Below are 25,229 nucleotides of genomic sequence, written 5' to 3'. Positions count from 1 at the left end.
ATCATCTTTATAACAAACTATGAGCAAGATATTGAGAGGCTGGGTATTTTCTTCTTGTTTTCTAGATGTGAATGAATTGAAGGAATGTCTTTCTGTGTTGGTTAAAGAGCAGCAAGCTCTGGCCATCCAGTCAGCCACTACCACCCTTTCAGCCCTGAGACTCAAGCAGAGGCTGGTCATCTTGGAACGATATTTCATTGCCTTGAATAGAACTGTTTTCCAAGAGAATGTCAAAGTTAAGTGGAAAAGCAGCAGTATTTCTTTGCCTCCTGTGGACAAAAAAAGGTAATAATATAATGAAGAAGGAATCCTGATACCAACTAAATATAAAATGCAGGCTGTTTGGTTGAGGAAAGTTTAAGTACAACTTTCATTATAGTCCCTTCCATTCTTGCTTTCCCTTTTTGTATGTTTCATATAATCTGGAGAATGGCTTTGCTAATTTGCTGAGAGTAACAGACTATGCTTCTTAATCTGTGCCATTATTTAATTTATTTATTTAAAAATTTTTTTTTAATGTTTGTTTGTTTTGAGAGAGAGAGAGACAGAGCATGAGCGGGGGAGGAGCAGAGAGAGGGGGAGACGCAGAATTTGAAGCAGGCTCCAGGCTCTGGGCTGTCAGCACAGAGGCCAATGAGTGGCTTGAACTTGTGAACTGTGAGATCATGACCTGAACCAAAGTTGGGCATTTAACCAGCTGAGCCACCCAGGAGCCCCTGTGCCATTATTTTAAAATGCTTTTCTGTCAGTAACTGTGGAAGCCAGTGAAGGTGTAGATAAGCATATCTAGATTTTTGAAAATGGGTCCTGAACATTATATTGTTTTTGTTTTGTTTTATTTTGCTTTTGGATAGGGAATACTCAGATCATAATATTTAGTGGCTAGCTAGTTTAGATGCTTCAGTTTTTTCTTCCTAATGTGATTTTCTTACTCTTTTACTCTTCAAAATTTTTTTTAATGTTTATTTATTTTTGAGAGAGGGAGAGAGAGAGAGTGAGCACAAGCAGGGAGGGGCAGAGAGAGGGGGAGACCCAGAATCCGAAGCAGGCTCCAGGCTCTGAGCTGTCACCACAGAGCCTGACGCAGGGCTCCATCTTGTGAAACACGAGATCATGACCTGAGCCAAAGTCGGTTGCTTAACTGACTGAACAACCCAGGTGCCCCATCTTATTCTTTTATTGTAAGAGATGCTTTCAGATATATGATTTTTAATATACTGGTGTACATCAGCAGATTGTTCTCAGACGTAACTAGAATGCTTAAGGCTTGTGTAAAGTTTTCTTTTCCCAAAATGTAGCTTTCTACCACAGTTTTGTTCTCAGAAGCCTCGACTAAAAGATTTCCAGATTTAACTCATATTTTATGTAGTAAAAAGAATTTGTTTTATTTGATTGTAATACTGATTTTTATTCCCTAGAGAGCACATGGAATGTACAGGGGCAGAAAGAAGCAGGGGGGAAACCTTATTTTGCTACCGGGAGACAAGAATTGCTAAATGTATCATGTTTCATGTATTTTTCCTTTTAAATCTAGTTGAAACCACATTACATGTCCTATATTTGATAGTAGTTTTAAGATAAATTAAACCAAGTGACAGAGGAGGATTCCTGCCCATGTGGTGATAACCAGCAGCACAGTTCTTTCTTTCTTGGCTGGAGAGTGAGTGGTCTTTGTAGTGATCATTGATCAGGGAGGGGTTCTGCAATGGGGATGATAGATTCTAAGCCTTTTAAGTGTTCCTGTGTGTTTGTTGAATGAAAATGAATTCTCTAAGATGCAGAAGTGTCTTAGACCCCAACTGATTTTTCTTTGTGCTTTTTTCTTTGTGGTGACATAAGAGTTGGTGAGTTAATTGAAATCTGTCTTTCACTGAATCAAGCAAATTCCTAAAATTAAAAAAAATTCATATTTTGAGATAATTATGGGTTCACATGGAGTTGTAAGAAATAGTACAGATTCCTTATACCCTTCATCTACTTCCCCCCAGTGGTAGCCACTTGCAAAACTGTGGTATACTATCACAATGAGGATATTGACTTTGATACAGTTTACTTATCTTACTCATATTTCCTCAATTTTACATGTTTTCATCTCAGTTTTTTACATGTTCTCAGTGCATGCATGTGTCCATTGTGTTTCCATACAATTTTATCACAGGTTTGGATTTCTCTCACTATTGCCACAGTTAGAGTACAGGACAAGGAGCCTTTTTATAGCCACACTCACCTCCTTTTCCCTCCTCTTTGCCTTATCCTCTTTCAGCCACTAATGTGTTCTTCATGTCTATTATGTAACCTTGGCTTTTTTCAATCAGGGTTACCTCCTTGAGATTCTTTCAAGTAATTGTATGTATCATCATTGCATAGTAAAATTCTGTGACATGGATGTGCCTCATTTGGTTTAACCATCCAGTGAAGGACATCAGTTATTTACAGTTTTTGAGTTTTATGAATTAAAGCTGCTGTGAATATTTGTGGACAGGTTTTTGTGTGAACCTCAGTTTCATTTTTCTGGAATAAATGCCCTGGAGTTCAATTGTTGGGTCTTATGTTTAGGTTTGTAGGTCATTGCTGCACTCTTTCCAAAATAGCTGTGTAATTGTATAGTCTCATCAACTATGTATGAATGATGTAGTTTCTCCATAGCCTTGTCAGCGTTTGAATTTGTTGCTGCTTTGTTTTAGCCAGTCTGTTAGATGTGTCATGATATCTTCTAAATTTTTGTAGATTTCTTCATTTCTCAATTTACTGAATAGTGGTGGATTTCACCTTTTTTTGTGGAATTAGCAATGGGTTGGATTGTTGACTGGTGTGGATGGGAGTGGGTCTAAGCTATTTGCTTTTTTTTTCCTTGAGTATCTGTAAAATAGAGAGTGACTTATTGAAGATTTAGCAGTTCTTAAACTGTGCAGATTGAGGACCGTTGGGCACTTTCTCAGGGGCCATTATGATTACCTGAGGGGAGCCCCTGTTTCATGCTTTTCCTGGAGCAATTTTCTCCCAGAGGGAGAATAGACTTAGCATGTGTACTTCCCGTTTTAAAGACCACATGTATTATTATACATATGTATCTTGTAATATTTATATTTCTCATTCAGAAATAAAGTTTAAATCTCCTTAATCCTGTCTCCTAGGCACCCAGTCCCCTCATTAGAGGCAGCCACTAATTACAGTTTCTTGTGTCTCCTCATGAGCTTCCCTCATAGAGCTCAGGATTCACAGAATGTGCATACTAGCTGCCTCTCTGGGATCCTCACGTTCTTCACTGCTAATTTTACTTGACATTGTATCTTGGGAAGGTCATTCCATATCATTACCTATTTTTCATAGCATTTCCCCCGATTGTGAAAGAAAATTATAGTAAGTTTGAAAAGTATAATACATAGTAGAAATATTCAGCCGTATAAAGTTGCATGATTGAGTTTATACTGTACAGTTTTTTTGTATTCTAGTTTTTTTTTTTTTAGAATGTCATGGTATACTATTTGTATAACTTTAAAAAAATATGCATATCTTGTTAAATTTACATACAGAAGTAGTAAAAAGCTTAAAAAGACATGTGAGAGTGATAAGCACTAAATTCAGGAGAGGATAAACTCAGCAAGATGAGGGTGAAAGAGAATAGAACAGGTACATGGAGTCTCTACTGGTCAGCACATAGACCTAAAAGGGGCCAAAGCAAATACAGATTCCATAGCCCTGGGTGCAGTCCCGGGAATTTGTCGTATTGTTCTCTCAACGCCCTCACCTGCCTTTTCTTTGCTACATGAGCTTTAATCTCTCCATTTATGTATTTATATGTTTATTTTCTGTTTACCATGTGTATCTCCCTGACTAATAATATCAGCTCTCTGAGATTATTTTGCAAGTCATTTAAAATTCTCTGTAAATGCCTTTTTTTTTTCTTCCTTAAAGAGGGAACTTCCTTTACAAAGGACATTTGGTAAAAGTTTTTAAATATGAAACTAAAAGTCACTTGTGATCCTGCTGTCTAAAGAAATTCAGTGATCACATTTTGGTACAAATCCTTCCATATTATTTATTTTATTTTAGTATTTGCACAGTCCTCTGACCAGTTATCACAACTCCCATGTGTGTTGTCCGCAGTTCCCGACCCACAGGCAAAGGAGTTGAAGGACTTGCGAGAGTTGGATCCCGAGCAGCTCTCTCCTTTGCCTTTGCCTTTTTACGCAGGGCGTGGCGATCAGGTATGTGGGCCCAGAGTGTCGTTCGGTTTCCTCACCACATCAGGGGACTTGGGTTCTCTTCTCAGTTCTGCCACCACATGCCCTTGGGCTGATCCCATATAGTCTGTGTGCCTCATTTTTCTTGTTTGTAGAATGAGAGGCTTCAGTCTATTTGACTTTTCAGGTCTGTTCTTTAAAAAAAAAAAAAATAAGAAAAAGTGTGTATGTGTTTATATCGCAGGTAAACCACTGTTAGTACATCAGTGCTGATTTATTTTCTAGGAGAACAAGAAGTTAGAATTGCTCATGAGAGAGTCATAACATAAAGAACTGACTTTGGGGCACCTGTATTAAGTTTTAATCTCTTGAGTTCTTGGAGTATCTCATTGAGAGGAAAGTGAGGGATTGAAAATGTGACAGTGGTATCTTCTCACACAGAGGGGTTGGGAGAGTGGGGAGGGCTTTACTTGTCAGTGCTGCCTGAGGAGTGGATGGCCTCCTCTGATGCATGTGTGCTCAGGTGAAGATGCGGATCTATGCAGCGAGCTATTGCAGGAGTCCCTGGATGCCCTGAGAGCCCTGCCTGAGGCCTCGCTCTTTGATGAGAGCACAGTGTCCTCTGTGTGGCTGGAGGTGGTAGAGAGAGCAGCCAAGTTCCTTAGATCCGTCGTGACAGGGTGAGTTCTTTCTTTTCACATCTTAACTCTGAATGGTTCTAACATGTTTCAGTCTTGTCTCACCTTCTCTTTAGAGCAGGTTTGTGTGTATGTCTCCAGCCTGCCCTCAGCTCTGTTATTCTGGATCTTGGTTTTCAGCTTTTCAAATGTTTGCTTTTGATATTCTGATTAGACCCTGGAAGCTATCATATTGAATCAGATGGAAAAATGAAAAATATTTTTGTAATGTATTTTTTTTCAGATATTTATGATTTGGGTATCAGTCATTCATTAAGTGAGCATCTATTGTGTGCCTTTCAGTGAGAATATGGATGCTACCATTCTGAGTGATGGGTGTTGTCTTAATAGACAACATGGTACTAAACAGCTACTCAAGATCAAAATGTTTAAACCTCAATCTATTCTTTTTAGTGTAAAAAATTTTTGAATGTGAATCATTTTTCTATAAGGAAAACCCTGAACTCTGGTCTTGGGTGTTACATATTTTTGTTAACTTTAAATTTTTAGGTTTTTAAAAAGAAAAAGTATATATACTTAATACATAATTCAATGCCAAAGACATAATTAGAGGAGAAGTGAGTCTTTTCTCATTTGCTTTGTCAAAAGAGGTCACTGCTCTGCCCCTTCCAATGTGCAAGGACACCTGTGGTCTCTGTGCTAACAGATTGTGAGTTTGGCTCCCTAGAGAGCTGATGTAGGCATTGTGACAAGGTTTTGGGCTGGGGGCCCTGAAAATAGGCTTTGAATTACAGTTGATCCTTGAACAATGTAGGGGGTAGAGGTGCCAGCCCTTCACGCAGTTAAAAATCCACATATAACATTTTACTTCCCCAAACTAAACTAATAGCATATGTTGACTAGAAGCCTGACCGATAACATGAACAGTGGATCAATGCATATTTTATGTTGTATGTATTATTTACTGTATTTTTATAATAATACCCTTTTCTTAATTTTTTTGGTATTTCTAAGCTACATGGTTCATCTGTGAGTTTTTTCAAATTGTTGCAAATCTCCAAAAGATTTTCCAATATCTGTATTGAAAAAAAATCTGCATATAAGTGAATTTGTGCAGTTCAAACTCGTGTTGTTCAGGGTTCAACTGTAATTTCAAATATTCAGCTATAATGTTGATGTCAGAAGGCCCTCCATTCTCCATCTTGGGTTCAGAAGAATTGTCATTTATTGGGAAAAGTTAAAATATTTATTTGATAAAAGATAAAAATAAGCATAGACATTTTGTCTAGAGTCTCAGGTGCTTTTAGAAGTTGATTTTTCTCCATTTTCATAGAGGGATGTTGATACTCCAATAGCCTTAGATTTCACTGAAAGTGGAAACATATCTAAACATGTTTCTACTCATGATTTGAATAATGATATAAATAATTTTATGCTGTGGAAACTGGAATATGTGTTTTCTAATCTAGTCATCTTTTGTATCTGAAGTCTTTTAATAAAAACATATCTTTTTAAGTTAATTGTATACTTTATTTTTTATTAAAATTTTTTTAATGTCTATTTATATTTAAGAGAGAGAGAGAGAGACTGCACGAGTGGGGGAGGGCAGAGGGAGACAGAGACAGAATCTGAAGCAGGCTCCAGGCTCTGAGCTGTCAGCACAGAGTCTGATGCGGGGCTTGAACTCACAAGCCAGGAGATCATGACCTGAGCTGAAGTCAGATGCTTAACTCAGGCACCTCGTTAATTGTATACTTTAAAATCTGATTAAATTTGAGTAGTAAGTCTCGGAAACTTGATTCTAAATATTAAAAATATACATGCTGTCTTTAAGTTCTCATGTTACTTTGTTCTTGCATCTACTGCTGTCATTTCAGAGATGTTCATGGAACGCCTGGTACCAAAGGGCCAGGAAGCATCCCCCTGCAGGACCAGCACCTGGCCCTGGCCATTCTGTTAGAGCTGGCTGTGCAGAGAGGCACACTGAGGTAAGGGGTGCTGCAGGCTGGGAGCATTTCATGGAACACCTCTGTATCTGAACATCTGTTTCACTTTATGGCATTTCGTTGAATCATTTGTGTTTATAAAAACGTGTGGTGTTCTATAATCAAAGAACCGTATCCCAGGACTTTCTCTTCTTTCAAGCCTGGGTACACTTAGGTTTTCTTCACTTCCCTTTTTTTTTTTTAAAGTTTGTTTGTTTATTTTTTTTTTAGAGAGCAAGCAGGGGAAGGAGAGAGAGAGAGGGGGAGAGAGAATTTCAAGCAAGCTCTGCACCGTTAGTCCAGAGCCCGATGTAGTGCTCAAACCCACAAATTGTGAGATCGTGACCTGAGCCAAAAATCAAGAGTTGGCACCTTAACTGACTGAGCCACCCAGGCGCTCCTCTTCACTTCATGTTTTATGTTCAACTTTTGTAGTCTAAGACCTGTTCCTTTTTTTTTCTTTTTAATTTTCTTCAAATGATTTTTATTCCATTAATTTAAGGTCCTAGAAATTCTCTTTAGAAAGCGCTGTTTGAACTTCTTAACTGGTTTTATATTTCTTATCCTCAGAAGGTGGATATGTTGTGCTAAAATCTTGGCATTGTTTAAGTGATTTTACTGCCAAGAATTGTTTTCATGGCGTTATTTTAGTTTCCTTTTCAATCTAAAGTATTTTTTCTATTTTATTTAGCTGTCTGCTTTTATTTTTGATAGTCCATGGCAATAAAAGCTAATATGTTTTTACTAGATAATGAAGATATTTTCTCTTTCAGCCAGATGTTATCTGCCATCCTGTTGTTGCTTCAATTGTGGGACAGTGGGACGCAGGAAACTGACAATGAGCGGTCTGCCCAGGGTACCAGTGCTCCTCTTCTCCCTTTGCTGCAAAGATTCCAGAGTATCATCTGCAGTAAAGATGCCCCTCATATAGAAGGTGACGCTCACGTAAGTACCATAAAAAAACTCTGCCTTTAAGTAGCTTTCTTAATTCAGTTATCCTAAAAGAGTTAGACTTTTATAAACAAAACCAGAGTGCATGTCTGTGGCAGTAGTTGTCTCTAGGGGAAAGTGTGTATTTGGTGATGACAATAGTGAGTCAGATGTAGGACAGGTGTGGGATATCATGGGGTGAGTTTCATTCAATGCGGTGGAATATCACTTGAGCATATGGCATCTGTGTGTGTGTGTGTGTTCTGGATTGTGTATACTTAGTAGGGAGAATGTATTTCTTGACATATATCAACTTGTACTTTTAGAGAGATTCCTCTACTGCTTTTTGACCATGTAGTTTTCTTTCTGCTGGATTAGAGCCATTTAGCCCTTTGTGTTTGTGGGTTTATTATTACCTGTGTGTTCCCAGTAACCAGTCATGTTGTGCTTTGGCTGTGATGGAGAGTGAGTTTAAGATGCTGTGGAAGATAGAAAGAAGGCATGCTCACTTCCATGAAAGAGTTAGTAGAGGCATGAAAATGGGTAAAAATTCTGACAATATTTCAAGAACAAAGTGAGAGAGTCAAGCAGGTCCTTATGGGCACTTGCAGTAATAACATGGGGAGGCGGCACAAGTTGTTGAAGCTGAGCTGGTGTGGGATGGAGTGTGTGTTCGGTTCTGAGGATGTGCTCCACCGTGAGGTCGTGTAGTTGCCTAGTGGTTAATGTTTATTTGTTTTGACCTGCCTTGAGAAGTCTGGTAGTCCTTCTCTTCCATGTTCCTCCATATACTGTTTATGGAGAAAACAGTTCAACGAGCACCAGCTGTACTGCAGCACAGAGCTAAGTCTGACATACCCACTTTTAAATACATATTATAAAAAGAGCATTGAAGATAGTGGCTTACTTTTTGGCCCTTTCTTTGTGCAGAGCACTGCATGCATGGCGTGTGTCACCTAAGTCATCACTGTGTTTGTCCTAGGAAAACAAGGCTGGTAGCAGAGGAGGGCCTGTCTGGGTCCTGGGTCTGAACCCCTGGGACTGCTTCTTTTTAGAAGTACAAGTTTGATCTTGTAGGTCTTTTTTTTGGGGGGGAAGACAGCCATTCCATTATAAAGTTAATTTTCTATCACTTGGCAGTCTTTAATTGTAATAAGGCTTTCTGCCTTTAGAAGAATTAGATTTGGGGTGCTTGAGTGACTCAGTTGGTTAAGTGTCCTGACTCTTGATTTTGGCTCAGGTCATGATCTCACAGTTCATGGGATTGAGCCCTGTTTCGGGCTCTGCGCTGACAGCTGAGGCCTGCTTGGGATTCTCTCTCTCTCTCTCTCTCTCTCTCTCTCTCTCTCTCTCTCTCTCCCTCTCCCTCCCTCCCTCCCCCTCTCTGCCTCCCTCCCTCCCACTTTCTCCCCCTCACCCTCTCCCTCTGCCCTTCTTCCCCTCTCATGCTCTCTTTTTCTCAAAATAAATAAATAAGCAATTTTTAAAAAAGAAGAATTAGATTTACTTAATGTTACTTAATGTCCGAGTAACATTAGGTTTCCTTCAGAGTAGGTGGCATTAGGTTTTGGTTTTCAGTTTGTAAAGCCAGGTTGAGGTGTAGTGCTGTGTTCCTAGGAAGCTTCCTCTGCATTCTGAGGGCTGTTGGCTGGGCCAGGGGGTGGGGGGGGGAGTGGGGTGGGGAGCCTGCAGGATGTCTGGACCATGTCATTGACCTGTGTAGAGTATGCACATGCGTGATGGATGTGCAAATGTGCAGGCACTGCTGTGTGCAGTTTTACAGCAGATGTGTATATATGTAGATGTGTAGGGTCAGTGCATCAGCAGTACTTCTCATCTGATGGCTAAAAGGAGTAGATGATGCACAACTGTGAATACCAAAATATAAAGAGTTGTTAATGGCTAATTGTGTTACTTGAATTTTTTCCAGCGTTTTGAAGATGCTTGTTTACTTTTCTTCTCTAGCTTTTGTCTGGTCCTCTGAGCCCTAACGAGAGTTTTCTGAGATACCTTACTCTTCCACAAGATAATGAGCTCGCCATTGACTTACAACAAACTGCAGTTGTTGTCATGGCCCATTTAGACCGCCTGGCTACTCCCTGTATGCCACCTCTGTGTAGCTCGCCAACATCTCATAAGGTACCTGCGCTAACAGTGTTTATTCTTTGTATCTTTGCGTGTACTATAGTCATTAGCACCTGTAGGTTCTCATCCTGTGCCACTTTCTCTGGTATTGGGGGTGGAGCTGGCTTACAGCCTTTTTTTTTTTTTTTTTTTTGGAAGTAGGGTCCATGTCCAGTGTGGATCTTTAACTCACAACCCTGGGATCCAGAGTTGGATGCTCCACTAACTGAGCCAGCCAGACACTCTGCTGGTGTACAAGTGTAAACATGTATACAATTTAAGGTATTGTCAGTGGTCAGAGTGAGTGGTGAGCAAGCTGAGGTGTACATGGGTTGAGGACCCAATTCAGTGTTGCAGGTTCCAGATTCAGGAGGTATAGCTCCAGAGAGCTCTCCTTTATCCAAACAACCACATGCTGTCCTGCCTTCCTCAGGGAGATTCCAGCGTATTTTTTTGTACACTAGGAGCTTAGAACATGGGCTGTCTGTAATGCTGCTCAGAGCACTGATGACACTAATCTACATGTGTGTAGAGCCTGCCAGTGCGGGCCACCTGAGGACTTCACATTCACAGTTGCATCTGACCATCACAACACTACCCCACTGTATTGATGAGAAAACTGCCATTTGGAGTGGCAGTGAATTTTGGCAGGGTCACACAGAATAATCCTGGATTTGAATCCAGTTTTTGCTAACTTTTATTTTTAGCAGGATGTGTATTTATTTCATTTTATAGTCATTTGTTTTTTTCCAAATAAGTATATTCACATGGTTCAAAAATCAAAATTAAATGCAGAGACGATGTTATTTCCCTGTCCCCCCACCCACCTGGTTTTGCACCTGCTACTTTTCATTTTTCTAGTCTCTTATATATCCTTCAGTATTCTCTGAAATGAATATATTAGTGGTAGCATGTTGTAGCTTATTTTTGTCATTACACAGTTTGTACCAAGGAGTTTATCAATAAACAAAGCCTCTCTCTTTATTTTAATGCAACTCAGTATTCCATGTATGGTTGTATCATGATTTTTTTGTTGGAATCTGTGTTGTCAGAAGTCTACTATTCCAGTAGTGCTGCAGTGACCAACCACGTACATTTGTTCTTGTTCGTGCAAATGCATGCACCAGTGGTGATGTACCTGATGTGGGTGGACACTAGCTGATTATCACAAAATTGTTCACACACAGCTTGATCCTTCTCATCCCCACCAACAGTTGGATACTTGTCTGCCAGCCTTGTGCTTAGGCTTTTAGGTTTCTGCCTGTTATGGTAAAAATGGTAACCTGATATGGTTTGAGCATTTGTTTAAGGTTTACTTGTATTACTTTTTTTTTTTTTTGTATTACTTTTTAATGGGCTCTGTTAAGATGAAGTACTGTGGAGAAATATGCTTTATCTTACCTGTTAACTGAGGTAATATGGGATGTTTTGAGTTATTTTGATGTTTTGGATCATCGCCTTTCTTTACTTGCTTTGTTTTTATCCCACAGTATCTCAGTGTTACTCTTAGCATAAATTATTCTTTTTTTGACTAAGAAAGAAATTTTCTTGCCACTCTAAACAAAATGTTTACTTTGTTATCTTACAGGGATCATTGCAAGAGGTCATAGGATGGGGGTTAATAGGATGGAAATACTATGCCAATGTGATTGGTCCAATTCAGTGTGAAGGACTTGCCAATCTGGGAGTCACGCAAATTGCCTGTGCTGAGAAGCGCTTCCTGATCTTGTCAAGGAATGGCCGTGTGTACACGCAGGCCTACAACAGTGACACACTGGTGGGTGTTCTGGGCCCAGATTGCTTTCCTTGGTGGGTGGTTTTCTACTACAGGAGCTACAGAGGTGTCTAGTCTTTAAGTCATTTGATTTCTGAAGATTTGGAAACCTCTGTTCAGTGTATTTTATTAGTTTTATTTAATAATCTCAATCATAATTGTTGCCAAAATCTTGGGGCAGAATTTCTTAATTGTTAAGATCAGGAGCTCCTTATAGTAACACTTATTGCCCATTATGAATCCCATTTTTAAACTAACTTTCCATGTGTAAACTCAATTGACTTTGGGGGTGAGGCAGTATCAGATAATCTGAGGAAATTGGGCCTTGTCAGATAGTACATGTTCCTATTAAAGAAAGGTGCTCTTTACCTGGGGTTATTGAGTTTTCATTGTGTGGAGGTGGCCTAGTAATGTCACAGAGCTCTTGGAGGCTGCCCACTCTTCTGTTGGTAGTGGGCAGGGCATCTAGACAGTTGGCTGGCAGTCTCCATAGGCTCATGTTCTTTCAGTTCCAGGAGCGTTTGTTAAAATAAGATGCGTGAGAAGAGTCATGCTGTTTTCATTGTCCTTGGACTGCTTACTAATTTTCTTCCTATTTTTATCCTTTTAGGCCCCACAGCTGGTCCAGGGTCTTGCCTCCAGAAACATTGTAAAGATTGCTGCCCATTCTGATGGTCACCACTACCTGGCTCTGGCAGCCACCGGAGAGGTGTACTCCTGGGGCTGTGGGGATGGAGGACGGTTGGGCCATGGGGACACTGTGTATGTATGGTCCATTCTTGTAATTGACTTGCTCTTCTTTTGAGTTACTGTATCCAAAATAGGGTGGAAAAGGAGTGTGAATGGGTGTTTTCCAGCTGCTCTGACATTTAGGGCGAGGGTGGAGAAAGCAATCAAGATGTGTCAGCCCCTGGGTGATGCTATGGGAGTTCTGCCCACAGCACAGAAGATGACATCAATTGGCCTTCGTGTTCTTCTCTCTCAGATGGAATGCTTCCAGCTTTTGTCACTCCTGTTTTAACTATACATGGCACACCTCACACTGTGGAGTTTTCTAAAGCAAATCCCACGCTACTTGTTTCTTCATTCACAAACACTTCAACATATCTCTATCAGATATGATCCTCCTTTCCTTGAGCCATTTCATTTTCATAGGTACAAAAATATTTCTTAATGTCCTATTTTGTAGAAGCTTTTGATTTTTGTGAGAGACCAGGAATAAAACAAAATGATTGTTCTAAATGCAATGTTGTGAAAATGGAGAGTACCCATAGCTGCCACAGAATGGTGGGAACACTTTTATATATTGCTGGTTTGAGTGGAGCCTAGTGGAGCAGAACTTGGGCATTTGATTAGAATTGAAGATGCACTTGAAGAGGGTCAGAGGCATGAACAGCACTGTTGAGAGGAGTCTGGCCTGTTCTCACTGCAATGGGATGCAGTTGGACATCCCTGGGTAGAATCCCAAGCCATGAAAAAAGCTGAGCAATGTGTATTGAGTGTTAGCATTCAGCAGAAATATTCCAAACTTGGCAGTATTGTCAGGGATTCAGACAAGTGTGGTAAAACGATGGTGAGAAACAAAGGAATGATAACTACAGAATTTAGAATTGTTATTCTCGGACTGAAAGGGATGAGATGGGCAGGGCTCATAGGATTTGAAAGGATGGAGATACAGGGTGGAGGCATTAGTTTTTATTTCCAGTATGCTAGTTGTAATTTGTACTAAATTACAAAAAAAAACAACTACCTTGTAATAAAATAATACTCAGTTGAGGTTAAGTGCTAGATGATAGGAGTTGGAGAGAAACTTTGGGAGATTGAAACTTGAGCTGAACAGGAGGGAGAAATGGTATCAGAATAGGGTTGTTCAGTGCTCCCTGTGCCTGTATGTGCCCCTGCCTCTGTGTGTATTTATTTATTTTGCAGAATAGTGGGTCACAAAGTTAGTATGCCATGTTTTTGGAGAGGCTAGAGTAGGTGTTAACAATCACAGTGAACATGTTATGGATTGAAAGCATAAGGTATTTTTCTAGTTTTGAAAGTGAAGAGCCAACTAGTAAGGCCTCTACCTGCTGAATTCTTACTGCCTCCTACTTTTCAGTTGTAAAATATAATTTGGAGTGTGATTAGTAAACCTTGCGCCTTCATTCCCTCCTCATTTATTTAACAAATATGTAAATTTTAACCATCTGTATGAGGTTTACAAATCCATCAATTTTAAGAGAACAGTTTAAAGTATTTCAGCAAATGCACCATAACTGAGACACAAATTATTTCCATTGCCCCTGCTATTTTCTATGGATCCTTTGCAGTCAACTCCTGCTCTCTACCTCCAGTTCCTGTCAACCACTGATCTGCCCTCTGTCACTATATGGTATTTTGTTTCTGGCCCTGTCACTTAGCAGAGTTCCTGAGCTTCAGCCAAGTTGTTGGGCGTGTCAGTACTTGCTTTGTCCCTGTTGCTGAGTGATCTGTTTATGGATGGGCCACTGTTTTGGACCATTGTGAACAAAGCTGCTCTTAACACTGTTTTGATATTACTGCTGGATGTCATGCTTGGCATTGGGTGCCCAGTTAACACACAATCATGGAAATGTTACGTGTTTGAATTATGTGTTCCTTAATTATTTCATAAGACAGCTGAAAGGCCAAACTGTCTTGGCACTCTGATAGTTTATTCTGATAGTTATTTCCTTTGCTAACACTAATAGGACATGCTTAGAAGGACATTCATATTTGTTCCCATTCTTTCCACAGGCCTTTGGAAGAGCCTAAGGTGATCTCTGCTTTCTCTGGAAAGCAGGCTGGGAAGCATGTGGTGCACATCGCATGTGGAAGCACATATAGTGCAGCCATCACTGCCGAGGGGGAGCTGTACACCTGGGGCCGAGGGAACTACGGCCGACTAGGCCATGGTACATATGCTGTGAGCTGGCTCGAGCATGTGGTGGGAGGTTTTCTCTTTGGAGGGACTTACATTAATGATAGTCCTATCTGTTTGAAGGCTCCAGTGAAGACGAGGCCATCCCAGTGCTGGTAGCTGGGCTTAAAGGATTGAAGGTCATTGATGTGGCATGCGGGAGCGGGGACGCTCAAACCCTGGCTGTGACGGAGAATGGTATGCAGTACTCATGCTGCCCTGGGCAGGTTCTCAGGATGAGGAGTGCCGCTTTCCTAGAGGGAGTAAGCTCTGGAGTAGAGTGCACCTCATATGGTTGCCCCTTTGTCCATTTTTAAGTGGTGTGCACCTCTGGGTCCTTGGAAGAGGTCCAGAAGTTATAAGACTTTTAATTTCTGTTGCCCAGACTGCTAATTAGCAGCTACATCCTAACTATTTGGGCATTTTATTTTATTTATTTATTTTTTTATTTAAAAAATTTTTTTAAAATAAGAAATTTATTGTCAAATTGGTTTCCATACAACACCTAGTGCTCATCCCAACAGGTGCCCTCCTCAATGCCCATACCACTTTCCCCTCCCTCCCACCCCCCATCAACCCTCAGTTTATTCTCAGTTTTTAAGAGTCTCTTATGGTTTGCTTCCCTCCCTTTATTTTTTTCCTTTCCCTCCCCCATGGTCTTCTGTTAAGTTTCTCAGGATCCACATAAGAGTGAAAACATACGGTATCTGTCTTTCTGTATGACTTATTTCACTTAGCATAACACTCTCCAGTTCCATCCATGTTGCTACAAAAGGCCAGATTTCAGTCTTTCTCATTGCCAAGTGGTATTCCATTGTGTATATAAACCACAATTTCTTTATCCATTCATCAGTTGATGGACATTTAGGCTCTTTCCATAATTTGGCTATTATTCAAAGTGCTGCTATAAACATTGGGATACAAGTGCCCCTATGCATCAGACTCTTGTATCCCGTGGGTAAATACCTAGCAGTGCTGTTTCCGGGTCATAGGGTAGATCTATTTTAATTTTTTGAGGAACCTCCACACTGTTTTCCAGAGCGGCTGCACCAGTTTGCATTCCCACCAACAGTGCAAGAGGGTTCCCGTTTCTCCACATCCTCGCCAGCATCTATAGTCTCCTGATTTGTTCCTTTTAGCTACTCTGACTGGCGTGAGGGGGTATCTGAGTGTGGTTTTGATTTGCATTTCCTTGATGAGGAGTGACATTGAGCATCTTTTCGTGTGCCTGTTGGCCATCTGGATGTCTTCTTCAGAAAAGTGTCTCTTCATGTTTCCAGCCCATTTCTTCACTGGAGTATTTGTTTTTCGGGTGTGGAGTTTAGTGAGTTCTTTATAGATTTTGGATACTAGCCCTTTGTCCAATATGTCCTTTGCAAATATCTTTTCCCATTCCGTCAGTTGCCTTTTAGTTTTGTTGATTGTTTCCTTTGCAGTGCAGAAGCTTTTTATCTTCATGAGGTCCCAATAGTTCATATTTGCTTTTAATTCCCTTGCCTTTGGAGATGTGTCAAGTAAGAAATTGCTGTGGCTGAGGTCAGAGAGGTATTTTCCTGCTTTCTCCTCTAGGGTTTTGATGGTTTCCTGTCTCACATTCAGGTCCTTTATACATTTTGAGTTTATTTTTGAGAATGGCATAAGAAAGTGGTCTAGTTTCATTCTTCTGCATGTTGCTGTCCAGTTCTCCCAGCACCATTTGTTAAAGAGACTGTCTTTTTTTGATTGGATGTTCTTCCCTGCTTTGTCAAAGATTAGTTGGCCATACGTTTGTGGATCCAATTCTGGAGTCTCTAATTCTATTCCATTGGTCTGTGTGTCTGTTTTTGTGCCAATACCATGCTGTCTTGATGACTGCAGCTTTGTAGTAGAGGCTAAAGTCTGGGATTGTGATGCCTCCCGCTTTGGTCGTCTTCTTCTTCAAAATTACTTTGGCTATTCAGGGTCTTTTGTGGTTCCATACAAATTTTAGGATTGCTTGTTCTAGCTTCAAGAAGAATGCTGGTGCAATTTTGATTGGGATTGCATTGAATGTGTAGATAGCTTTGGGTAGGATTGACATTTTAGCAATATTTATTCTACCAATCCATGAGCACGGAATGTTTTTCCATTTCCTTGTATCTTCTTCGATTTCCTTCATAAGGCTTTCTATAGTTTTCAGCACACAGATCTTTTACGTCTTGGGTTAGGTTTATTCCTAGGTATTTTATGATTCTTGGCGCAGTTGTGAATGGGGTCAGTTTCTTTGGCTTTCTGTTGCTTCATTATTAGTGTATAAGAATGCAGCTGATTTCTGTACATTAATTTTGCATCCTGTGACTTTGCTGAATTCATGTATCAGTTCTAGCAGACTTTTGGTGGGGTCTGTCAGGTTTTCCATGTATAATATCATGTCATCTGCAAATTGAAAGCTTGACTTCATCTTTGCCAATTTTGATGCCTTTGATTTCCTTTTGTTGTCTGATTGGTGATGCCAGAACTTCCAACACTATGTGAAACAGCAGCGGTGAGAGTGGACATCCCTGTCGTGTTCCTGGTCTCAGGGGGAAAGCTGTCAGTTTTTCCCCATTGAGGATGATATTAGCTGTGGGCTTTTCATAAATGGCTTTTATGATGTTTAAGTATGTTCCTTCTATCCCGACTTTCTCGAGGGTTTTTATTAAGAAAGGATGCTGAATTCGGTCAAATGCTTTTTCTGCATCGATTGACAGGATCATATGGTTCTTTTCTTTTCTTTTATTAACGTGATGTATCACGTTGATTGATTTGTGAGTGTTGAACCAGCCCTGCAGCCCAGGAATGAATCCCACTTGATCATGGTGTATAATTCTTTTTATATGCTGTTGAATTCGATTTGCTAGTATCTGATTGAGAAGTTTTGCGTCCATATTCATCAGGGATATTGGCCTGTAGTTCTCTTTTTTTTGCTGGGTCTCTGTCTGGTTTGGGAATCAAAGTAATGCTGGCTTCATAGAATGAGTCTGGAAGTTTTTCTTCCCTTTCTATTTTTTTGGAACAGCTTGAGAAGGATAGGTATTAACTGCTTTCAATGTATGGTAGAATTCCCCAGGGAAGCCATCTGGTCCTGGACTCTTATTTGTTGGGAGGTTTTTGATAACTGATTCAATTTTTTCGCTGGTTCTGGGTCTGTTCAAGTTTTCTATTTCTTCCTGTTTGAGTTTTGGAAGTGTGTGGGTGCTTAGGAATGTGTCCATTTCCTCCAGGTTGTCCAGTTTGTTGGCATATAATTTTTCATAGTATTCCCTGATAATTGCTTGTATTTCTGAGGGATTGGTTGTACTAATTCCATTTGCATTCATGACTTTATCTATTTGGGTCCTCTCCGTTTTCTTTGTGAGAAGCCTGGCTAGAGGTTTATCAATTTTGTTTATTTTTTCAAAAAAACAACTCGTGGTTTCATTGATCTGCTCTACAGATTTGTTTAGATTCTATATTGTTTATTTCTGCTCTGATCTTTATTATTTCTCTTCTTCTGCTGGGTTTGGGGTGTCTTTGCTGTTCTGCTTCTATTTCCTTTAGGTGTGCTGTTAGATTTTGTATTTGGGATTTTTCTTGTTTCTTGAGATAGGCCTGGATTGCAATGTATCTTCCTCTCAGGACTGCCTATGCTGCATCCCAAAGCATTTGGATTGTTGTATTTTCATTTTCGTTTGTTTCCATATATTTTTAAACTTCTTCTCTAAGTGCCTGGTTGACCCATTCATTCTTTAGTAGGCTGTTCTTTAACCTCCATGCTTTTGGAGGTTTTCCAGACTTTTTCCTGTGGTTGATTTCAACTTTCATAGCACTGTGGTCTGAAAGTGTGCATGGTATGATCTCACTTCTTTTATACTTATGAAGGGCTGTTTTGTGACCCAGTCAGTATGTTATCTATCTTGGAGAATGTTCCATGCGCACTCGAGAAGAAAGTATAGTCTGTTGCTTTGGGATGCAGAGTTCTAAATATATCTGTCAAGTCCATCTGATCCAATGTATCATTCAGGGCCCTTGTTTCTTTATTGACCCTGTGTCTACCTGATCTCTCCATTCCTGTAAGTGGGGTATTAAAGTCCCCTGCAATTACCACATTCTTATCAATAAGGTTGCTTATGTTTGTGATTAACTGTTTTATATATTTGGGGGCTCCCGTATTCGGCGCATAGACATTTATAATCGTTAGCTCTTCTTGATGGATAGACCGTGTAATTATTATATAATGCCCTTCTTCATCTCTTGTTACAGCCTTTAATTTAAAGTCTAGTTTGTCTGATATAAGTATGGCTACTCCAGCTTTCTTTTGACTTCCAGTAGCATGATAGATAGTTCTCCATCCCCTCACTTTCAGTCTGAAGGTGTCCTCAGGTCTCAAAATGAGTCTCCTGTAGACAGCAAATAGATGGGTCTTGTTTCATTATCCATTCGGATACCCTATGTCTTTTGGTTGGAGCATTTAGTCCATTTACATTCAGTGTTGTTATTGAAAGATAGGGGTTTAGAGTCATTGTGATGTGTGTAGGTTTCATGCTTGCAGTGATGTCTCTGGTACTTTGTGGTCCTTGCAACATTTCACTCACAGAATCCCCCTTAGGATCTCTTGTAGGGCTGGTTTAGTGGTGATGAATTCCTTCAGTTTTTGTTTGTTTGGAAAACCTTATTTATTTCTGAGAGACAGAGAAAGGCAGACCATGAGCAGAGGCGGGGGAGAGAGAGAGAAAGAGAGAGAGATACAGAATCCCAAGCAGGCTCCAGGCTCTGAGCTGTTTGTTAGCCCAGAGCCTGATGTGGGGCTCGAACTCACGAACTGGGGGACCGTGACCTAAGGTGAAGTCGTATGCTCAACTGGCTAAGGTACCCAGGCACCCCTGTGGATTTTATTTTCTTAATATAAAATGAGAGTTACAGTAGAATAACTGACATTATGAATTGTTTCTGGTTATTATGTTTCTTTTTTTTTTTTTTTTTTTTTTTAAATTTTTTCCCAACGTTTTTTTTTTTTTATTTATTTTTGGGACAGAGAGAGACAGAGCATGAACAGGGGAGGGGCAGAGAGAGAGGGAGACACAGAATCGGAAATAGGCTCCAGGCTCCGAGCCATCAGCCCAGAGCCTGACGCGGGGCTCGAACTCACGGACCGCGAGATCGTGACCTGGCTGAAGTCGGACGCTTAACCGACTGCGCCACCCAGGCGCCCCATATGTTTCTTAACGTCTAGCTATCTTTGATTCCCTGTGGTGAATCCCGCTTTTGTCTGTGTGGATTCAGAGTATGAAGCTACATTGTTGGCTTGTTTTTGATTATACTTTTGTATTTGTCTTCATTAGTGAGACTGTACTCATTTTGCTTTTTTTTGAGCGTATATTTATTAGGTTTAACGGTTAGAATTAGATTGATATTTTAAACTGTTATTTGTTAATGTTGTGAGGGTCTGTCCTCAGAATCGTGGTGATCTGTCAAAATCAGCTGGGGAGCCTGTCTGCCCTCTTCCTGCAGAAGTTGAATGGCAGATTGGGAATTGACTTACTTCTGGGAATTTCTTTAGTAAGAGGACAAAAATAATTTCAGTTATCTTCATGTCCACATAGGGCCCCTTCCCGCCCCACACCTATTCCCACTAAAGGATAGGCATAGAGTCATCTTTCTTCTGCTTCTATGAGTCTTAGAGAAAAATGGTCTCATTAGTCATCTGAAAGTTCTCTTCTAGCATGAAGCTTTCAGTTTGACGTCTTGTTTTTAAGTGTCCATTGTTGAGTGATTGATAATATTTTATAAAACTCTTAACAAGGAAGTTTTTTTCTTAAGTAAGCCTTATTAGGGCTTGTTCTTGAATTCTTAGTGTGAAACTGCTACATAAGTAAAACTGTGTAAAGTGTTGACTAAATTGCCTTGATTGGAAACTGTGCATGCTGTTTACCTCACACTGGTGTTTCTTTGGTGTGGGTGTTATAAAGGGAAATGTCCCTGGTATGTTACTATTCTTTGAGAAGACTGGTATAGTAGAAGCCTGCTTGCCTGTTAGGTCTGGTCCTGGATGACAGGCTCACTGAAAAAAATTGGAGAAAGTGGGAATTGTGGGCTGGGCTATGTGAACAACAGGCATTTTGCAAGGCATGTAGTATATGCATATTCTTTGATAATTATGTATGGGTCTGCTGAGTTGAACATTGCTATTTTTCTTTCACTGACCACCTGCTAGTGTATCATATACAGTTTTAGATCAGGGATTGACTGTTTTTGCAAATAGACTGATATTGGAATGCCACCTTGCTTATGTAGTATCTGTGGCTGCTTTCCTATGACAGGGGAACAATTAGATAATTGTAACAGAGACCACATTGCCCACAAAGCCTAAAAATACTTACCTTCTGGGCTCTAACAAAAAGTTTGCTGGGGCGCCTAGGTTGTTCAGCTAGCTAAGCATTCGACTCTTGATTTTGGCTTAGGTCATGATTTCACGGTTTGTGGGATTGAGCCCTGCATTGAGCTCTGTGCTGGCAGTGTGGAGTCTGCTTGGGATTCTCTCTCTCCCTCTCTCTGCCCCTCCCCTGCTCTCTCTCTCAAAATAAATAAATAAACATTAAAAAATATTTTTAAAAATTTGCTGATCTTTAGATTATTTAAAATAGAATGGAGGAGTGTCTGGGTGGCTCAGTCGGTTGATTGTCCGACTCTTGATTTTGGTTCAGGTCACAATCTCATGGTTGTGAAATCGAGCTCTGCACTGAGTGTGGAGCCTGCTTAAGATTCTGTCTCTCTCTCTCTCTCTCTCTCTCTGTGTCTCTCTTCCCCTCATCCTCTACTACCTCTCTTCCCTGCTCGTGTGCTCTCTCTCTTTAAAAAAAAAAAGAAAAAAAAAACTTAGTCACTTATGGAGTGATGTAATTTCTTCTTTTATATTTCTTCTCGTTTCTTTTCTACAGTTTTCACCTGCACCTAATTTAGCAGGTTTCTTTTTTAATAATTCATATTTATTGACTTTTGCAAATTATCAGAGTAAATATAAAACAAACATATTTTTGTAATTTATTGCTTTATATAATATTTAATTAGATTATACTCACAAACATTATTAGAAAGAAATGCCGTCCTGCAGTTGACTTGTGGTCAGCATGACAGGAACAGTGTGCAGGCAGACTTGAGAGAGAGTGGTCAGGGAACTACAGCGGTGTTTAATGGGTCCAGTTATAGTATTTTATGGAGGCAGTGGGTCTTTTGTTCTGTTTTCACTACTTGGTTGAACTGAACCCAATCATTGAGCACAAACTAGTAAGGGTCAGGACTTTATTATTCTTTTAGCTAAAAACAAAAACAAAAAACCACACCCAGCTTTCCTTTTCCTATTGCTTCTGTATCAACCTGAAGTATAAACTAGATTTCATTTGGTAAGCGGTCACCTGGTTATTGTTATTATAGTTATTATACTATATATATAAGTCTAGATTTATGTTATTGGTTATATTGAGTATTTTCAGCCACTTAGAAGTTGCATTAAGATGTACAGTTATTTTTACTTAAATATATTTGTATTTTTTAGGTCAGGTGTGGTCTTGGGGAGATGGTGACTATGGAAAATTGGGCAGAGGTGGTAGTGATGGCTGCAAAACACCAAAGCTTATTGAAAAGCTTCAAGACTTGGATGTTGTGAAAGTCCGATGTGGAAGTCAGTTTTCTATCGCTTTGACGAAAGATGGCCAGGTTTATTCATGGGGAAAAGGTGACAATCAGAGACTAGGGCATGGAACAGAGGAACATGTTCGTTATCCCAAACTCTTGGAAGGCTTGCAAGGTAAGTGCAAAATGAAAACTTTTAAAACCTTTTGAAGCTTTTTCTTTAGCAATCTTTTAAAGTTTGTAGGTCTTTCCTTTATTTACCTAATATTTCACAAATTAACTCATCATTAGAAGGCTTTTACCCACATTTTTATAGGTATAGATTATAAATGGAAAATGGTTTTGTTTCTATTCAAAAATGGTGTAGAATTATTCTCACCAGATTTATTTTGAAATTCGTTCAGTTTTACAAATATTGGTGCCAGGCATCTATTCATCACTATGTAAGCTGGCCTTAGTGAGATTAACTTCTGTTGGTGAGGTCACCTGTAGTTATACTGTAGACACTGCTAAGATGACGGGTGTATATAGTGCTGTGGGAGCACAGTGGGAGATAGGATTGGTGTGCCTAGAGTGGTCTCATTTGAAATTATCCTTGATAGGTGAATCCTGCTTATTTGGTTTCAAGGGCATCTAGCATGCATTCTAGATAGAATGGGAGCCCAGGCATGTAGGTGTGCTTTGCAGGTGCCTTCTGAAGTGTGGGAGAGGTTGGTGATAGGTTTATCAGGTGGGGCTTGTAGTGCTTTATCTAAGAGGTGAGCAGACTGTTTTCCTAAAGGACCTAGACCATAAGTATTTTAGCTTTGAGTACCATACACTGTATGTCTCAACTACTCTTTTTCTGCTTTTGTACCCCAAAAGTAGCCATGGACAATATGTAAACAAATGGTCCTGGCTATGTTATGGCTTTATTCATAGAAACAACCCTTGGCCTGTGTTTGGCATGAGGGATGAAGTTTGTTGGATCTCTGTGCTGGATCCTACTTTATGTTTTTGCTTTTTTGTCAAGGGAGTTTAAAGGGAGACTTTTACATAGGACTTGATAGTTTCTTTCCTGATGACAAAGTTTTATGGTGTCTATTGTTTTCTAAGTTTCTGAGATAAGTTGTAGGGTAATACAGTTGGTTTATATTATGGAGCTATGTTTAAATTTTGTTAGCCTTTCTTGTTTATATTTTTTTCACTTAGCTAAGGAAATATGCTTCCTCAGCAACATTTATTAGATACAGAGAAAACTTATGAAAATATTTAAATAATTTTTGGTACATTTTGGTTGTCAACTTATCATAGGCTCTTAGAATTGTTCTCCTTACTCTAGTAGAATTTTGCAGCTGAATTATTTTTTATGTTGACATTTCTGAAGACATTCCTTGTGCTGGTCATGTTAGACTTACTATTAAGCAAAAATATAATACTTGGATAGCACTATTTAAATAGGAAAAATGTATTATTTGACTTTAGAAAAAAGATTTTTGTCTTAGAAAACTTCCTTAATGAAGAGGGTACTTTGATATTCATCAGGATAGCCCACAATGTGGGCTATAAAACACCCCTTAACATATTTAAAAGAAGGGAGATCAAACAATGTCTGCTGTCAGACTACAATATAATTAAACTAAAAATCAATAAAAGATAGCTGAAATATCCCCAAGTACATGGAGATAAACTTCCAGGATGCCGGGGTTGCTAAGTCAGTTAAGCATCTGACTGGCTCAGGTCATGATCTCACGGTTTGTGGGCTCCAGCCCCACATTGGGCTGTCTGCTGTCAGCTCAGAGCCCACTTGGGATTCTCTGTCTTCCTCTCTCTCTCTCCTGCTTGTGCATACTCACACACTGTTTCTCTCAAAAATAGATAAACATTAAAAAAATATTAAAAAATAAACACTAAACTTCCAAATAACACATGGTCAAACAAAAAACTCTCAAGAGAAATTTTAAAATATTTTGAACTAAATGAAAATGAAAACAACTTACCAAAATTTGTGGGATGCTGTGAAAGCAGTGCTTAGAAAGATATTTATAGCACTGAATTCATGTATTATAAAAGAAGAAAGATCTAAAGTTAGTAATCTTTGTGTTCAGGAAAGGAAACCATCAACAAAATGAAAAGGCAACGTACAGAATGGGGGAAATATTTGTAAATCATATATGGGATAAAGGATTAATATCCAAAATATATAAAGGACTCATATAATTCAATAGCAACAAAACAAAACAAAACCTCCAAAACCAATTTGTTGAAAAATTGGGCAGAGGATCTGAGTAGACATTTTTCCAAAGGTGGCTTATAGATAGCCATCAGGTGTATGAAAAGGTACTCAGTGTCAGTAATCTTCAGGGTAAATGCAGATCAAAACCACAGTGAGATATCACCTCATACCTGTTTGAATGGCTATTATCAAAAAGATAAGAAATAACTAGTGTTGGTGAGGATGTGGAGGAAAAGAAACTCTTGTGCACTGTTGATGGGAATGTAAATTGGTACAGCCACCATGGAAAACAGTAAGGAGGCTTTGCAAAAATTAAACAAACAGGGGCGCCTGGGTGGCGCAGTCGGTTAAGCGTCCGACTTCAGCCAGGTCACGATCTTGCGGTCCGTGAGTTCGAGCCCCGCGTCGGGCTCTGGGCTGATGGCTCAGAGCCTGGAGCCTGTTTCCGATTCTGTGTCTCCCTCTCTCTCTGCCCCTCCCCCATTCATGCTCTGTCTCTCTCTGTCCCAAAAATAAATAAAAAAAAAACGTTGAAAAAAAAAAAAAATTAAACAAACAAAAAAACCAACTACCATGTGATCCACCTGTTCCACTTCTGAGTATTTATCTGAAGGAAATAAATATGCTAACTCAAAAAGGTACCTGCATCCTCCTGTTCATTGCAGCATTATTCACAGTAACCAAGATATGGAAACAACCTAAGTGTCCATTGATAGATGAGTGGATAAAGAAAATGCAGTATAATGGAATATTATTCAGCCACAGAAAAGAAGGTAATTCTTCCATTTGTGTTAACATGGATGGACCTTGAGGGCATTATGCTAAGTAAATAGGTCAGACAGAGAAAGACA

General features: G+C 39.6%; 1 protein-coding gene across 5 annotated transcripts in view; it reads left to right on the top strand.

Moving 5' to 3' along the window:
- The window catches only part of HERC2 (HECT and RLD domain containing E3 ubiquitin protein ligase 2), a 273,779-nt gene that overhangs the window by 61,701 nt on the left and 186,849 nt on the right, over positions 1 to 25,229 (top strand). For all 5 annotated transcript variants that reach the window (XM_078448928.1, XM_078448927.1, XM_078448930.2 and 2 more), the window contains 11 exons: positions 66 to 285; positions 4,108 to 4,208; positions 4,708 to 4,864; positions 6,700 to 6,810; positions 7,581 to 7,752; positions 9,703 to 9,876; positions 11,450 to 11,638; positions 12,246 to 12,397; positions 14,396 to 14,553; positions 14,643 to 14,756; positions 22,087 to 22,338. In XM_078448928.1, the coding sequence (XP_078305054.1) occupies positions 66 to 285; positions 4,108 to 4,208; positions 4,708 to 4,864; positions 6,700 to 6,810; positions 7,581 to 7,752; positions 9,703 to 9,876; positions 11,450 to 11,638; positions 12,246 to 12,397; positions 14,396 to 14,553; positions 14,643 to 14,756; positions 22,087 to 22,338 (1,800 nt within the window). The remainder of the gene's footprint in view (positions 1 to 65; positions 286 to 4,107; positions 4,209 to 4,707; positions 4,865 to 6,699; positions 6,811 to 7,580; positions 7,753 to 9,702; positions 9,877 to 11,449; positions 11,639 to 12,245; positions 12,398 to 14,395; positions 14,554 to 14,642; positions 14,757 to 22,086; positions 22,339 to 25,229) is intronic.

This window comes from Panthera onca, chromosome B3 (genome assembly GCF_046562875.1).
Source record: "Panthera onca isolate mPanOnc1 chromosome B3, mPanOnc1 haplotype 2, whole genome shotgun sequence".
Taxonomy (NCBI): Eukaryota; Metazoa; Chordata; class Mammalia; order Carnivora; family Felidae; genus Panthera; species Panthera onca.
Note: the sequence above shows the minus strand (reverse complement) of the source record. Positions and strands in the feature narration are given on the sequence as shown.